At 37.8% G+C, this 18,420-nt stretch overlaps 1 protein-coding gene across 6 annotated transcripts in view; it reads right to left on the bottom strand.

Annotated features, from left to right (window-relative positions):
* Nucleotides 1–18,420, bottom strand: part of CTNNA3 (catenin alpha 3) — an 813,634-nt gene that overhangs the window by 11,591 nt on the left and 783,623 nt on the right. For all 6 annotated transcript variants that reach the window (XM_067552599.1, XM_067552600.1, XM_067552601.1 and 3 more), the window contains 2 exons: nucleotides 10,911–11,016; nucleotides 5,479–5,613 (listed from right to left, as the gene is read on the bottom strand). In XM_067552599.1, coding sequence (XP_067408700.1) covers nucleotides 5,479–5,613; nucleotides 10,911–11,016 — 241 coding nt within the window. The remainder of the gene's footprint in view (nucleotides 1–5,478; nucleotides 5,614–10,910; nucleotides 11,017–18,420) is intronic.

An 18,420-nucleotide genomic window follows, 5' to 3' on the forward strand; every position in this document is an offset into this window, starting at 1 on the left:
GTTGAGCTCTTCTAATAGCCCTTGTGTCTGCCTGTTCAAACTCAGTAGACAGTTGCTCCACCCCAGCAGCCAATTTCCCCCTTTGCTTCACTGATATTATGCAGGGCACAGCGGGCAGCTATAACCATTGGTATGTTTTTTTCTCTGAGATCCAATCCTGTGAGTAAACACTGTCAGCATTCCTTCAATATACCAAACATGCATTCAACTGTTATTCCGCACCTGCTGAGCTTGTAGCTGAATCTTCCCTGATGCCGTCGAGGTGGCTGATGTATGACTTCATGAGCCGGGGTAGACTGGGTCCCCCAGGATTACTATTGGCATTTCAAAATTGCCCATGGCAAACTGCCTGTCAGGAAAGAAAGTTCCTGCTTGTAGCTTTCTGGACAGCCCTGTGTTCTTAGCGATGCAAGCATCATGCACCTTCCCTGCCCAGCCAACACTGATGTCGGAGAGGCATTCCCAGTGATCCACGATGCTTGAATAATCATAGAAACATCGCTCTTTCTGTTGATGTGTTCTGTGGCAAGGTGGCCTGGTGTCAAAATAGGGATATGCCTGCCATCTATTGTTCCATTGCAGTGCAGGAACCTTATTGCTGCAGAGTCATAGCCCTGCATAGCAGATAATAAGAGGCCCTGCTCACTAACATGACAACAGCCCCCACAGTAGATTTTCCAACACCAAAATGGTAGCTATCTGGTGTTGCAAGTTTTCACAGTGCGATCATCACTCCACTGTCAATGCAGCTCTCATTTTGGTGTCCTTGTGCTGGAGGGTGCTTGGCACACAGATCCAGGAATGTGGCCTTGTGCATCCAAAAATTCTGCAGCCGCTGCAGCCATCATCCCAGAGCTACATTATGATGCAATCCCACCACTCAGTGCTCATTTCTAGGCCCAGAAGTTTTACTCCTCCACCTGCAACTGCTCCATGAATGCTATCAACAACCTTGAAGTGGTTCTCACTGTGTTCCACAGCAACCTGTCCTCCAAGAAATCATCATGGTCGACACTGATTTGATTCTGCTTACAGCACTGCAAATACCAGAGGATTGAGTATCTGATTGCAATGCTTATGACAGTAGTTCAGAGCTGTGCAGGCTCCATGCTTCTGTCAGAGATGAGGAGGGCCACATGGCTTTCTGGGATTTTTAAAAAAGGCACAAATATTATGGGATATAGATAACATTATGGGATGGAGACAGTTGCATGCTAGGAAATTGAACTTGTGAGACTAATTTCTGCCCCACCATTCATTGCCAAAACTTCCCAAAAGACAGCGCGCTGGACAGTGGGAGGTTGCACAATGGGCTACCTATAACATTGTGCAGTGACACAAGCACTCCTGGTGAGAACATGCAACACCGATGCAAGGAGCCAAGTATGCACATGTACTAACTGGTGATGGATTTATGCTGACGTAACATGCATCGAGCGAAGTTTCTAGTGTGGACATGGTCAGAGGAATGTTGAATAAGGAGGGGAAGGGGCAAGGGCAGAGGAGAGACAGCCTCAAAGCATTTACAGCAAAAAAAAAAAAAAAAAAAAAAAGAGCAAATAAGATACTTTAGTGAGTAATGTATATCTGTCTGTGTTCTCAGAGTACTGCACACTTTTTCACATGCCTGAGTAAATGAGTAATCAAGTACTCATGATATCCTTAACATATGAAGGGAATGATGCTAGAACTCCACCACGCTCACTGTCATCAGCACTGCCCCAGACACAAGATTTCCATAAATTAAAAGAGTCCATAGATTAGTCTGGAAGTAACTGAGTTGTCCTTAGACAAAATATGGAGTGTCACTGACCATGACTCCATAGTTAAGGTTGAAGCCGTAGTTCCATTTTATGTATTATATTGTTCTCTCGCCCATTGTTTTTATTGGTAGGACATTTTGTGATTGGGGCGAAATCTTGTTGTGTATTTTCACAAGTCTGCAATATATGTTACAGAAACTACAGGCTTTCAAACTCAAGTTTGTTCTTATGATTTTTCAGCCATTCTTCCCCTTCAGAAGGAAGGATATTAAATCTCACTGAATCCCTACCCTCATAATCCCTCATGTGCCATTCCTCTTTTGTGCAGAGACTCTCCATGGGTCATCTCCTGGAGGTGAGGGGGATGTTTAACTCACTAGTTCCCTTTATGTACATCTCTGTACTCCATCATCAACAGGGAAGTTTAACCTACCCACCTCCTTTCTACGTAGTGATTCTTATTTGAGAGATGGTGGTGGTGAATTCACCTATTCATCAGCATGCAAAGACCTTGATTCCTCTTGGGTAGGAAGTTTAACATCGATTCTCTGGCAATGCAGACACCGCGTACATGCACAGGAGGGAGCAAGGGAATGCAGGGGTAAAGAGATTTCAAGGGGCACAGGACAGGGACCATTTCGTTTGTGTGGATGTATGTGGAGAGAGGAGAAAACAGAGAAAGGGCAAACACAAAGAAGCAGTGGCCACTAAATGAAATGATTTTCTACATTTCTGTTGCTTCATTGATTTCCTATCTAATATACTCTTCTCTTTAGTAGGTGTATTTTTCATTATGTTGGAGGGTGGTATTTAGGATGATTATGAATAGCTGGATGCATTAAGTGTTTTCTAAAAGTGTGATGAGAATATCATTATAGGCACAAGTGGATTCTTCCTTATTTTTCCCATTTTTTTTCTAGTCTGATGTCTCTTTTTCCACTTCTCATTCTTATCAATAGAAATAGATTAGATAGTACTCAGGAGAAAAAAAATCAAAATATATAACCCCACCCCAAACAGAGTTCTGACTCCAAAAATGGAGAAGTGCCAGATGTTCTATTAAGTTTGCTAGGTACTTTGACATTGATACTGATTTTATGTGGAAGTTGCCCAGATACTACAGTGATGGGTAGATAAAAGGGCCAAATCTACTAGCTGGAGTGGTTGGACTAGAAATAGGAAGAGGTGCAGGGCTATTTTATGCAGAGCTGCACAGTGGAAAGTACTTCAGCCAATAGGTTGACGTAGCCCTTCACACCTTGTATGGCTTTCACTGCAGGGCACAGGAGATCCATATAATAGTGGACCTGCTGTCCCCTCCTACAGTTAGTCCCAAATGCAACTTGTGCATTGCCATTACTGGAAACACCAAGGGAGCAGGACTTTGGATGCTTGCATGTTTCTCCACCCAGATATTTGGCCTTCACCTTGTACCGTACAACCCCCAGCAATTTTAATGCCACAAGGCCCACTTGAAAAAGCAGGATTTGCTTCACTTCTTTTAAAACCACCATTCAAAAAGAAAAGAAAAAAGCCAGTGCAGTAGCTCAGCCATTTTTGAGCAATCATTGATTTTGTCTCCCTCTCAATTTATTAACAGCCCTGCTTTTGTTAGCGCCTTCCCCATCTGATGTATTTTAAGTTCTCATATTCCCCTCAAGATGAAATGAGTCCCTGAAGTCACTTTTAAACACCGGATCCAAAGAGTCTGCAGTTTCACATACATTGGTACTACTCATATAAGACAGCAAATTGGATTTGGTGCTCGGTTTTTCCTTTAAAAGTGATAGTTGAGCACAGCCTGTTTCAAATGCTTTCTCTACCCCAACAATATATAATTGGGGAGGAAATGACAATTGGAGAAGTTATTAAGTTTTAAGTTTACACACCACCTCTGCTCTGCCAGGGCATTTTGTACATTTATACTCTCACAATAGTAAGGACTTGCTATAACCATTGGTCAGCATTGACAGGTATGTAGTCCCTCAGGGCCAGACGATAAGCCCCTTGAAAATAATTGAAGTCTTTCCATTGACTTCAGTGGGTTTTGGATCAGGGCTTTATACTGTAAGTTTCTCAGGGCAGGGAATGCCTTTCTTTGTTTTTTGTACAGAGTCAACACATTATCTGCATTTAACAAAATACTTCATGAGCATTTACATAGATTTAATCCTTTAATAGAATAGAAGCTAAGACTTCACTGCCTCTTGGCCCTGACTCAGCAAAGCAGGTGGGCACGTGCTAACCCTTACTGGCTTGAGATAGATTTATGCATGTGATTAAGTGCTTTGCTGAACCAGGGTTGCTGGGATATAATACAGCTGCACTCAAATTAATAGGAACAGGATTGGCCCTGTTTTTTCTCTTGGATTTATGAGTTAAGCTGGGTTTGTTTTTAAAGTTATCATTTTTGTTGTTTATTTTGCATTTTTTAATGTTGGAGGAGAACAGCAAGTGTCAATAGAAGGGAACACAATAAAATAATATTACTTAATACAACTTGATATTTATACTACAACTGGGATGGAGGAGGGCGCAGACTTTCCTGATGAGATTTCCCCAATGAAATGTGAGTAGAGGAGACAATACCAGAAAAACTAATAAAAAATGCAGAGTTTTAACTTTCAAAGACCATATTGTTTTTCAAATTGTCACAAATCCATCACTGACCACAGTATTCAGAAATGCTAATTAAGTATTAATTGTGATGTGGCTTGAAGCACCATTTTTAAAAAGAAAGAAGAAAATGAAAAATAAAGCACAATTATATGTATATGTGAGCTTGGAGATATTAGAAAGGGATAATCATTACTTAGATTGTAAGCTCTTTGGGATAGGGGCCATTTTTTGTTATGTGTTTGTACAGCACTGAGCACAGGTCCATGATAGATCTCTGCTCCCAGGGACTACCTCCGTAGAAATAATAAATAATACCACCACAATGAAAACAGTTGTTTCTTCACTGATGGAATAATTTGAATACTCAGGGCCAGACTCTTCTGCTGGGGGGGAGGGGTTACTCACAGGAGTACAGAAATTCTACTAATTGGTGCTCAAAATCATAGCAATAGCTAAATAGTACTTATATACCCTAACCTGATGTCCCCAGGCTAATGCGGATCCAGAAAGCTAATAAAGAACCAATTTCCCTTGTTCTCAGTGGTTTTTTTGGCTCTGTTACTCACAGCCTGGCTAGAATCTCTCCAGTCAATTGCTTATGAGCTGGGAGCAACAGCTCCCACAAATTTTTTGTAACAAAATAAAAAAGTGAAAATATATAGAAAGAAATCCATGAGAAAGATGCAGCATTGGGTGAACACACATTACCTCAAAATAGGTCTGATTTGCTAAACCAGTTTTACATCAGTGTCTCTCTGTTGAAGTTAATTTCACTACCTCAGTGTAACGGACTGAAGAAGCAGGTCACCTGAAATCTTTAAAGACACCAGGCCTGATTCTTCACTGCCCGCATTGTCTGTGGTCTCACACAACTGCACACTGGTGGGTGCAAAATGCTTCCCTTCTGATTTGGTAATGTCTTGTACTCACTTTACTCAGGTACAAATGACAACACAAGATATAAAGCAGTGGCGAATCAAATAAGGGCCTGAGGACTATAAGACTATATTTCACAAATGCTACAAATTCATTCCAAAATTTGAAATCTATAGTTGTACCTAGCACAGAAATTATTTCTGGACTTTTTTTTACTTACAGCAGACATGATGAGCTCTCCACCAAGATTCTGGATTTCTGCTTTAACTTGACTGCAGATTTTGAGCTGGTGAGAATACAGCTTGATCTGTTCCAGGTAGGCCAATAAATCCTGTTTACATGATTGGTCTGGACACTACACATTTAAAACAACAATGAATTAAAACATTTTCTGCAAATTCCTAATCACTTCAATTTTCAATGATTAAGGTTATGATTTTTCTAACTTCTCAACTCTCCAGCATAGTATGTTAATGTTCAAACTAGTGAACGCATTTTGGCAAATTTCAAATGTGCATTCAAAATTTAGACCCAGACTTTATCAGATTCATGTTCCCTTTAGGAGTGTTCATTATAATTGCTCTCCAATGGAGTTTTGCTCTCCAGTGCTCTAAAGTTTAGTTATTTGCTAATTTTGTGAATCTTTTAAAACTGTACAAAGAGGTACTCCATAATCCCAAATTTCACTCCATTCTACCATAGTCCATACATGGACTAATAACAATGGAAACCCAAATTAATAGATGGTTACTATAAGTAACTCTAGATTATGGGCTTTATCCAGATTCCACGCAAGTCAAAGAGAAAATTCCCATTGACATTAGTGGGAGCAGGAGTAGATCATAGATATGAACAACACTGTCTCATGGTAAAGTCTCTGTTTTTTATGGTGGTGCTCATACTTTCTTTGAGATCTTCTCTTTATTCTCTCCCAACTTCAGAGGAATGATGAAGAATGCTTTGAGGGAAATCTCTGATGAACAGGCTATTCACATAGCACTGGATTATCATTTACACTAAGGCTGCTAGTCACTGCTATGGCAGTATAAAAGGATTTTAAAGGGGTATTGAATCCCCTATACACTGCTGGAGCAGTATAAAACAGTCTTAGTGTAAAGGTCAATATAGTCTTTGAGAGGTTTTTTTTTGTAGTCTTTTTACTGTAAATACCATGAAAACGTAGTCAGTTTCCTTTGACTGAACATTGTGTCAATACTAGCATATTTTTTTAAAAAGATACACTTCAATAAATTGCAGGAGGCATGATCTTTTGCTGGTCATAGTTAGTGCATCATACTTTTATGCATACTGTTAGAAAATACTGACAATGTCTGTGTATATGTAAATATTACAGTATTGCCTAGGAGTATCAATAGAGTTTAAGGTCCATCCAAGTTTCTGCTTCTGAAGAGAAATGACTCCAGTGTTGTCTTGCGTAGTGATGGGTGTTAATACACAAAGACCCTTAGATGTAAAATCCACAATAGGTAACACTATGAAGGAGCAGCAAACTCTGCTTAATTAATGAGATACCTGGCCCTTTTAAAAATTATTAGTACTTTTCCAATTGACTTCAGTGAGGCCAGGATTTCATCCCACATGATTATATAGCAGAATTTCAATTTATGAATTAAAAAACTGCACGTTTGAGATTTAGAATAAGAGAGCCAGGAACAATTACAAGTTAAAAAAGTAAATTTGGTAGTGCTTTTTGGCATCACCACACTTTATAATTAATGAGTTTAATATTGCTATCACAGTACAGTGTAGGCAGCTTATGTAGACAATGTTTATTTTTGTAATTGCAGTTCAATAAAATCTGCCCTTCCAATCATAAACAGCTTTAAGTATCAGGACTAATTGTATGAAGATGAACTATGTTGATTGGAACCATCTATTCAGTCTTTTACAGTTTTTTTCTAAAATAACCTGTGATATTTATTTCCACGTGGGCAGATTCCAGAGATGGGCAGATGAGACTTTGGTATAATTTTTCATTGACTTCACATAGAAGTAAATCATTGATCATATAAGTCTTCAGGGCAGAGTCAATGGTATTTAAAATTCACTATATATATATAGATAGATAGATAGGAAGAACAGTGAGGTGGCAAAAATTACAGATGGCACAACATTATTAGATTAGATAAGCATAGAGAAGAATGTTGGAAACTCTTGAGACACATAACGAAGCTAGGAAAATGGTCAGCATAATGTCAGTGTTGACAAATACCCATTTGAGGGAATAATTTGAATTACTGTTACACATTACTGGGTTCTAACTTAACTGTAATCACTCTGAAAAGAAGCCTAGGTTTCACTGGGGAAGATTCAGGGAAAGCTCTGCAAAGTGTGCCATGGAAGTCAAATAAAAATGTTAGGATTTATAAAGTATAGGTTAGAAAATACTACTGAGAATATTATAATGCCATTATATTATTTGTTGTTAAGACTTCACCTAGAGTGTTCTGCTTAGTTCTACTTATCCCATCTGAAAACAATATATCAGAAATAGAAGGGTTCCAGAGATAGACAACACATATGATTAGAAGCACGGAAAACTTCCAAATAAGGAGAGATTGGAAACATTAGTTTTGTTTAGTGAGAAGATGAATAGTTACGGGGGATAATAGAGATCTATACAATAACGAATGTCAGGGGGAAGGTCATTAATCTTTTCTCATAATAAAATAAAAAATGGACTAGCCAATGAAACTAAGGTAAAAAATTCAAAAGTAACAAAAATATTTTACACAACTCAATCCTGTGGAACTCATTACTAAAAGATATGAATGAGCCAAGAGCTTAATGAAATTTTAAAAAAAGGATGAGACATTTATATAGGTAATGAGAATAATCTGAGTTACATTAAACATGATAAAATAATACAAGGAATATAAACTCTCATGTTCAGAGGTTAAGCAGTCAATTATTAATAGATGTTAGAAAGAAACTTCTCTTCTGGGCAGGTTATTCCATTAGGGGTTTCCGACGCATCCCTCTGAAGCATCTACTGCTGGCCACCGTTGAGTACTAGGCTAGATGGACCAAAGGTCTGATCTAGTATGGCAATTACTATGTTCCTGGCATTTATCATCCTAGAGAAAAACTGATCGTTACTAGTTTAATTTCTCACACTGAGAAATAAGTTTCAGCTAGATATAGTGGCAAACTACAAAGGGTTTGATTAGAGAGATGAGAATAAGAACTCCGTGTAGCCTGAAAGTGTGTTTCTTTCATCAACAGAAGTTGGTCCAATAAAAGACATTATCTCACCCACCTTGTCTTTTTGATATTCTGGGATCACACAGCTACAACAAAACTGCAAATAAAGGGTTTGAGCCTGTATCTATTGAAGTCAATGGGATCCTAAATTCAACTAGAAGATTGGTGGATGGGGGGAGGAGATGGGAGGTTTATAGAAATAATATCCATGTAAGAGCCTCAAAATGGCTTGATAAGTGATGCAATAGTTGTGAATACAATGAAACCTCTATGGACAATCAAGGTGAAAAAGTATTTCCATTAGCCACTGGCAGAGCAGTAGCACAAAAGATCAATACAAATTATTCTGCAGGAAACTTGGCCATAAGTGTATTGGGTTTTGATTTCACCTCTTTACCAAAGAAATAAATGTCACTTCCTTTGCACTTGAACTGGGCTTAGTGATGAATGCTATGTATCACAATAGTAGTTTTCAATATGTTCTCATTAGATATACATACATTTAAAATATTTGTTTAATGTAACATTTTACATTTAACACTTCTGACTGTCTCTTATTGATCAGATAATCATTTTAAAGAATCTATTGTTGATCTTACAAATGCATATAAAAAAACTATTCTAAAAGTATCTTAATGAGGAGATTGCCTAACTATAAAGATAATGTTTGGCCTTAACTCCTTGATTTCAGAGCACAACAATTATATAAATTTGAATTTTATACAATATTGAGGTCATCTGCAATGATGACTTTAATCTCTAGCACATTCGATAAGAGAGATGTATTGACTGCTATATGTTGCCATATAACTTTCAGCTCACAAATTAGACAAGTGATTTAGAACAATCTTATGTTAACTAATGTTTGCTAATTATTTCTTTGTGACTAATTTGTCTGTGTTTGTATTGCTGATCTATTGAGTATGTTAAGAGTTGTTAACATTGAATCATCTTGAAGTACAATAAAAATGGGTTACAATGTAACTGAATTATGCTAATTGTCCGGTACTGTCACATTTCTTTAAACAGAACAAGAGAAGTGTGGGTTTTTTAAAGTGGGGAACAGTAACTACCAAAGGTATTGTTCAAATGGAGAACCTGGAAGATTCTGTTAATGTAATTCATAGGATATTTTTCCAGCTGAAAAACAACATGAACTAAGTCAAGCAGTTCACAATTCTCAATTTTGATTCTCTGAAACTACATGCAGCCTGAACCAAAATCATTCATTTGAAACTACTGTTCTTTATTAACTGCAGAAGGTCAAACAGCTACAACTCCTCATTACACAGCAATTGCTTATTTCAGTTTATTTCTCGCTTTTGAAGCTAGATGAAGGAAACAAAGTAAAGGTTTTGGATACTGAAAACACTATCCTACATTACTGTTGTTCTGTTAACTGCAAAGGCAGTCAGACTAATAGATTTGGGCTACAGGAGGATTGTGAAGCAAACTGATGTCCAACTAAATGACAATATTAGATGTGACAACAAATAAAAATGATTTAGCTTATTCTCAGTTCAGGCTGCAGTTTTCTCAACTGTATAGGATGTGGTGAACAGAAGCATAGTTGGAAGAAATATGTGTTCATAAATTCATGCTAATAATCATATTTTGAACAATTATTTGAAAAATGGTGCGCCAGAGGAGCATACAGCATTAATTTAGAGCTTTGATGACACAAAAATAGGTGAAACAAAAAAATTAAAGTTTAGAGTTTATTTTTGGCCCTATAACTTTTCTCCTACTGTCACATAGTTTGACTTCAGTCCAAACTGCATGAATTCCCTCCTTTTCAGCACTATGCCCTGCAGAGGGTGTCATAATAGACATCTACCCTGGGCAGCCAAGACCACTTGGTGGTGATTGCTAACAGGACTGCCCATTTTTAAGGAACCCCTGGTCTGAACAGTCCTGTTACATTAACCTAGTGTGATGTGAACTCTGTCTCACTAGAATTAGAATGCTATGCAGTCCCTGTGAGTACCCAAACTCCTCAGCACTATTGTTTAGACAAACAGAGGGAGAAGCTTTGATTATACTGTAGAATATTTGTATTAAGGCCCATCTGCCTTCAATAGTTGTTGAAGTCAATGGGGATCTTAATAAATATGCTTTGCCACGTAGCCAAAGCTTTGCGTTTTCTTTTAGTTTAGCAACAGGGGTTGCACTTAGGTTTAAAGAACCAATACACACACATTCAGAGGTGAATTAAGGCAGAATCTATAAAACCTGGGACCCAAAGATCCATGGGAGAAGTGGTCACTGCCAGGGAGTGAGGGAGAGAGAACAGGAAAGGCAGATCCAGACATGTCTTGAGTACTTTTGCAAAGTGACCTTTTAGTGTGCTGGAGGTCCTTTGGCTTGATTGAATATGGAGATGATTTAGTTTTAATAAACCACAGCACTAATCTTTAAGTGACATACCTGGTTGGCAATCAGTCGTGCCAGCATATCCATCCTGGAACCTGACTCTGAAATCATTTTTGCTGCATAAATCACATCAGACGTATTCTTTAGTGGGCCTCTACCCCTTAAAATGAAACAAAGTTTATTACATTATATGGTATATCTGAATATAGTATCTATGGAAAAATAGGGATGGAAAAAAAGATTAAATAAAACAACTACTTCAGAATTAAAATAAAATCTTATTAGAGGTTCAATCAGCATGATTTCTTTTATGCCCCACAATCCTGTACTTCATGGCTTCAGCTGGAAGTGGAAACATCAGAATAGTGTCACACAGTATTTCACTATTACTACTTTTGGACCGGTCAAACAGTAAGTACTAGAAAATTGCACAAACAGAAACACCCAAACTAAAACCTTGATTATATGAGATTTCCAACCTAAAGAGGATGTATTATTTTCAGATAAGCATACAAAAGGTGTGGACATTTATCCAAACCTCAGAATTAGAGAAGAACAAGTACATCAAAAAATGTTGTGACAATTTTTTCAGGTAAAAAACTAAATGTGCTTTCTGTGTTCAAATCACTTTTGCATTCATTTTCCATGAGTATTCTAGTGAGTGAGTTTAGTAAAATATTTGCAGAAGCACTGAATTTAAGGTACATTTTGAAACAGTAAATGTGGATATTTGCTCTGGACACTTAAATCTAAGAATTATGCTTATCCAGTCAGGGAACAGTAATAATATCATGTGGACTATGTTCCAGTCAAAACTAACCAACACAGCTCAAATTTCAGATATCAAATACCTCTGTTACTTCAAAAATAATCTACAGACTGACAAACTCACAGATGATTTGAAGAACAGTTTTAGCTTTGAGAAAACTGTAAGATGCATGACAGCAAGGAGAATGCATTTTGTTGTTATTATTATTGTAGTGCCTATGAGTACCAGGACCCCATTATATGATGTGCTGTACAAACACAGAACAAAAAGACAGCCCCTGCCCCAAAATTAGTTCTTACAAGTTATTCGGTAAGATTTACTCAGAACACTTTGAGGGTCACCTTTCCTGTGAAGAGAAGTGTGATTATAAAAGTTGTGTCAGCTGCTTTTTTAAACTGTAGGACCTAGGTGCAAATTGTCCAAAGAAGACAAATTAGTATTAGCAGTGATACTGAAAGCAGTTATTTGGCTCCCATCACCATTATATTTGATCTCTAAGTTATTCCTCAGCATATTTAATATTGAAATATGCATGTTTCTTCCTTTAACTTAAAATAAACCTTATTTACTATTACATTATTCTTCACATATATATATATATATATCAAAGCACAATGTACAGAGTGCCTAAGTTAAATGGAATTTATCCAAACAGACTTTGCTTTTCTACTTGGTTTCATGGAAAGCCATTTAGTTGAACTGTTTTCAAGAATCTATAGAGAACTTAAACTATGCATTAATTTTTAAGGTCTGCAAAACACTGGACAATGGTTACCTTAATAACTTATTTCAAAGTACAGATAATGGGCATCATAAACCATTTTGCTTAGAGTCAACATTTTTAGTATACTAAAATAAGCCAAACCATTGTAGTAATTTTTTTCATTTATCCTCAAACATACTAATGAAAAAAATCATATGCAGTAAAAATACCTAAATGATGATGATAATAGACTCTGACATATAATGATTAATCTTTACTTGTGTTGTTAATTAAATGTATTGTTTGGCAAGGAACTACTTATTGATCCCTTAACAAAAATAATATTTTAGAAACTACAGTTACTTATTATTCCCAGCTATCCAGACCATATCTGAAGAAAGCTACAATGACATAGATTTTGAATTATTTCCATTTGTACTTCTCTACAAAAGCAATTTTGTTATTATGGAAAAACTATTTAGTGAATTGATTTAAGTTATAAATGAAAAATGCTGTAATTCAAAGAAAAAACAGAAAACCAGCAAATATGATTCATCATGTAAAAGTCCCAGTAATTTAACTTCACCTTAACCTTTATTTGACTTTCCTGAATTTTCCCTTTGTTTCATGTTTTCACAAGTGGCCATTAAAGGGTCCCTCCCCCACTCCGTCCCCAAGGTTTTGCTCTATTAATTGGTTCTTCATTATTTTTAGTTATAGTATGGCAACATGCAGGGGCCACAATCAGGGCCAGGGTTTGTACAAACAGAGGAAGACGTGTCTCTCCTGAAGAATTTATAAGCCAATAAAAGATGAAAGATAAAAACTGAATGTAACTAACAGTGGAAGAGAAGGGAGAGTGAATAGTCAATGATGGTTTTGTAGTTTTCTTTGGTAACTGCTGAGGATGTAAATACAATGCCCTTCTTATTTTAAAAGAGATTGTGTGGAAAGGTGCGGCCATAGATGTATGAATTAGAAATTTCCTTCTCTCTCCTAGGATCTGGTTATGAGGAATAGGGCAGTTCCATCCCAATAAGGTCTTCACCCCGTTCTCTGCATCCCCTCAACACAACTATGATAGAGATATCTAGGGGGACTGTACAAGTCAGGAGGTGGAAGGAAGCATACTACTGTCCCACTGAGTAGCTGGAGGTGGCAAGTGTTGATATGCCTCTGTACCAACATTCTCTGAGAACTGACAGGTCACACTGCTGTCTACAGTGGAGGATGTTAGATATAGTCCATAAACCACAACTGGATCGCAACACAAATGCTTAAGAATGGAATCTATGAATAAATAGTGACAATGCTTCACATACTCACAGCAGAGACAAATGAAGAGAAGAGACCTGTACAAACTGTAGTGGGAGGGCCCAGAATATGTCATGCAGCTTTCCACAGAAGGAAAAAAGTAGCTTTTTTTCACCTTCTACCCTTGGGGAAATCAAAATCTTTAAAACATTAAATCAGGTTTCATTGCATTGGGAAACCATATATACTGGGCTCAGTTTCTGCCCTTTTGTGATCTCAGCCATTAAACCCCTAAAAAAATATTTGATGTGTTACCCTTAATCCCTGAGGTCACGGTGGTCTAAGGTGAACTCTAATTTTATGGTGATTGGTGAATCACCCGCCTCTTATGTACTCCAATGCACACTGCACTTCAATTTAATATATGCATCTGTGCATGCACTGAGTTGACTGGGCTCAAGGTAACCTAATGCCAGAATAACTCACTCACAATGCCACCCTCCCAGATTAACCACTTGACACCAGTGAATCACATTACCTAGGAGGGAAAAGACTTTTTAAATCATCTAATCCATCCCGCAGCAAGTGCAGGACTCTAACGAGTTTTGCACTTACTAGGATTTTGTCTGTCTTGTTTTAAGTGTGACAAACCACTTCCCTTAGGAGATTGTGCCACAGGGTAATACATTTCACTGTCAGGAAGTTTTTCCTGATATTTAGCCTATATTTTTTCTCTCAACTTCATTTCATTAGTCCAAGTTCTTTTCTTATCCCTTGTACAAACTTCAATAACTTTTTTTTTCCTTTCTATGGCCAGATTCTGGCACCCTTAATCACTTTATGTAGATGTAATGAATTCACTTGGCCTACTTGTGGAGGGAGATACTATTCAAGGTGAGAAGGATGGCAGAATCTGGTCCTTAGCATTTACACACTTCAAGTATAAAAATCTGTTCTCATATTTCCTCTTGTTTTATAGCCAAGCTATACATATTTCTCTCTCAGGCCCTGTTCAAACAAACACCAGTGTATGTACATAACTTTACACAAATGAGACAGTCCTTTAAAGCCAATGGGACTACTTGTGTGTGTAAATTTAAACCCAGGCATGATCTTTACATGAGGCGGACCTACAGCTTTTCTAAAGTAGAAAATGTAACCATTTTAGTTGTTTTTCACTTAACGCTCTTCAGTTTATCAGCAACTTTCTAGTAATGAGCTGCTCAGAAATGACGCTAATGTTCCAGATGCAATAGCAAGATGAAAGGTCGACTGTAGCCTTCCTGTGGTAGAATAATATGACGCCACTGCAAAGCGCAAACAGATCTAAATTCCACTTCCTTTTTTTGTTACTATATCATAAAGACATATGTAACCACAGGCATTCCGGTATTCACAACCTTCATATTACTGCTATGATATCTGTAAAAATATGCTTTGTGTGGTATCATTTGAATTCTAATACCATGTTGTTTCTTAATATCATTGTAGCATGCATGAGTTAATGCTACATGTGACGTTATGAACTCCCTCTGTATGATGTTACTGCAGCATGCGTAAAACAAGACAGACTGGGTAGAGGTGATAAACAGGTTAGTCCTCGAGAAAGGCATGTGAGTTTACCTCAATATATATATTAGCCATAAACGAAGCTATGGAGATGAGCCAGCAGGGATTATCCTGTACCTGAACTCCAGAGACAGAGAATTCACATGGCTCCTGCACCCCAGAGAGTCACAGAGGACTGAGTCCCCAAGAGGCCTTCTGGATTTGTAAAATGGGAATATAAAGCTCAGAGATTAGTTATCCTTCACTTTAGGAGACCAAAAAAACCCCAAAAGAACCAAGACCAAGCAATTTGATCTCTGTGATGGGTCCTGGCAAAGCTGGAAAGGAGACTGTGGGTGAGAGAAAGCACCTTAAATAAAGGCTGTGTCTTGCTATATTAAGTTTTAGATTAAGCCTGTAATAATCTCTATCATTATCTTCTTTTACTTACTACTACTTAACCCAGGCTGTTTTGCTAATTAATTAGTTTGCTTTCATAATAAATCACCAGCACTGTGCAAATTCAGTAAAGTGTGTGCTTCTAGAAGGCTAACAGGTTGGAGTGGTTTACTGTCTCTCTAAAGGCAGTGAACCTAACTTTCTCTCTGAAGGTCTGGTGAGTGGGACTGGTTTTTTATGGCTATGACTGATCTGAAAGGTACTGGGCTAAAACACATGAGAAAACAGGTAATGTTAAACCTGTATGTTTTACTCAGAGAGGTGCCATGAAAATGTATCTTGGGCAGTTCTGAGCAGAAGGCATCCAATGACTTGCAGGGACTTAATACAGCTTTCCAAATATTTTCTTATACACTTCCTAAGGCAAATATCTTTTGCTGACACACAAGTGAAATATCATTAGTGTCTTCATTACCAGCATCCTCATGGTAAGGATGAGTGAATAGCTTTTAATGCCTGGGCTGGTACATTTTCATGATAATTTTTCAAGGCTGTGTTAGCAATAGAGCTGACCAGATCATGACAATTCCATTTTGCAGCTTCTTTTTTCAACTTTGTTTTCATTCACATGAGGAGATGATGGAGTGAATTTGATACTCCAAGCCTGGTGGTGAGGGTAGTGGCCTGGGATGTAGGTGACCCAGTTTTAAGTCCCTTCTCTGATTGATTCAGAATCATCTGGAATGAAAGACTCAGCTCAAAATCAGGCAGAGTAGAGACTTGACTGTCTCGCTCACATTGCAGGCCAAGATACTACTATTTCAACCAGCTGTAATTAGCAATTCATTATCCAACTGTTTTATCTATACCAATTAATACTGGAGATCATCTATGCAAAGAGCCTTTTCCCATATTAACAGACTTTGGCTTCTTGAAGCTTTCTTGAAAAAGGCAAAACAAATTACATTTTGTTATAACAAAAAAGCCATCTGTGGGGGTTGTATTTAATCAGGATCAGTTCCATAGGCACTTAGGAGACCTCAGCAGACCTAGCCAATAAAACTTGTGGGATTAGTGCAGGTAAGAGAGATGTTTTAGGAAAAAAAAATATCAAGAAGTATGTTTAGCTTAAGGCAAGAAAATGAAAAAAGACTAAAACATCCTGTTACCCTGTGGGTGAACACTTTTCATGAAGCGATCGCTCTATATCTGACCTTTCAGTTTTCATCCTCAAAGGAAACCTGCACAACACTTTCAAAAGACAAGCCTAGGAGCTTATATTCATTATGCTGCGCCACACTAAAAATCATGGACTGAATATTATTTACAACAATCTGTAACCCATTAACTCCCTTTTTGTCCTGTGACTGCAGAGGTGTTAACAGGCTACTCTACTTTGGATGGTCCCTTACAATATATGCTAACTACTTATGCTAAATAATCTGTGCCACTTTGCATTTAGCTGTGACGCTGGGTGTATCTTTCCCTGACCTAATGAAGAGTTAGTTCTATGTGGCTCAAAAGCTTGTCTGTCTCGCCAACAGAAGGTGGTGCAATAAAAAATATTACCGCACCCACCCAGTATTCCTAATATCCTGGGACTGAAACAGCTACAACTATACTGCATATAAAAACAGCTTGGCGAGACTCTTGATTTTTCCCTTTAAACTAAATAGGCAAAAAAGCGAAATGTGCCTGTTTTTCTCTGTTTGGAGAATTCTTCACACAGCTGTAATGTGACTGTGAGCAAAACAATATTAAAATAAAATCCAATTTTAAACATCCATAACAATAATTAAATCCTTTAATACAACACTTTGGTATTAGACTGTATATTGCCAAGTACTCTTATTTAAAGCCATTTTCCTATCAGTGTTATTCTCTACCAGTCCTGTCTACCTCTTATTTTTTTTCTCTCAGGAAGATTCTACTATCCAGATATTACATTGCTGATTTAATGCTCAGTCTCTTATCTGGATCAAATCTCTCTCTCTGGCTCCCTTATGCTTTCACCATAGTTATAGAATAAATAAAGATATTGTTTAGTTAAACTTGCTCTATGAGAAGCTACGTCATTAGCTCGGTCCCTCTCTCCTTTTTCCCTATAGAATCATGGGATATTCCAAAATCATTGTATCAACTTTGTATGTTTGAAATCAATTGTCTGAGCTAGGTAGAGTTTCCTGCTGGAACTGAAGTCACTGGGGCATATTCATGCAAAGTGGTATACCAGTAAAGAACTCTGGAGACTTCTCATCACATTCCCCTGTCTCTGTCCCTGGCAAAAAATGCATAAACTGATTTTATCTGGTTGGACAAGATCAGCAAAAAAAGGACTGAAAAACTGTATAAAGTGACCTAGCTGAATGAGAGGAAGGCCGGAGGGGAAGAAAGGGTGTCGCTGTCACCCTCTCCTGATCCAAAAACTAGCATGAAATGGTGGCCAAGAGGATCAGTCCCCGTGGAAAAGGCCTGAAGGACTTTACCCAAGGTCTCAATGTGCAAATGAGTGACACCTGGTAAGCTAGAAATACATATAAACTGTTTATTGTTGTCAAGGTATTTTCTGTAATGCTTTTCTCCTGAATAAATAGTAGTTTGCCTTAATGACAGCAGGCTGGTCACTGAACTAAAGTCAAATCTGCTGAGGTGAGCACAATGGGTTGCCGGAAGAATTGCAGTCTAACTTCATGGTCTAGAAGGAAAGTGTCCCAGGACTCCGCCCCGAGAAAGTGACTGCTAAAGGCCTGAGACCTAACTGAGGTGCTATCAATGAGGCCAAGAGGAAATCAGAAATACAGTTACTTCAGGCACCGTGACAACATCAAACACAACTTTTCTCTGCACTTAGCAATGTGGGGCTCATTCCCAGCAGCACCACTTGTGACATT

Source organism: Emydura macquarii, unplaced genomic scaffold (genome assembly GCF_026122565.2).
Source record: "Emydura macquarii macquarii isolate MOO-44397 ecotype Brisbane River unplaced genomic scaffold, CSIRO-AGI_Emac_v2 contig_1390, whole genome shotgun sequence".
Taxonomy (NCBI): Eukaryota; Metazoa; Chordata; order Testudines; family Chelidae; genus Emydura; species Emydura macquarii.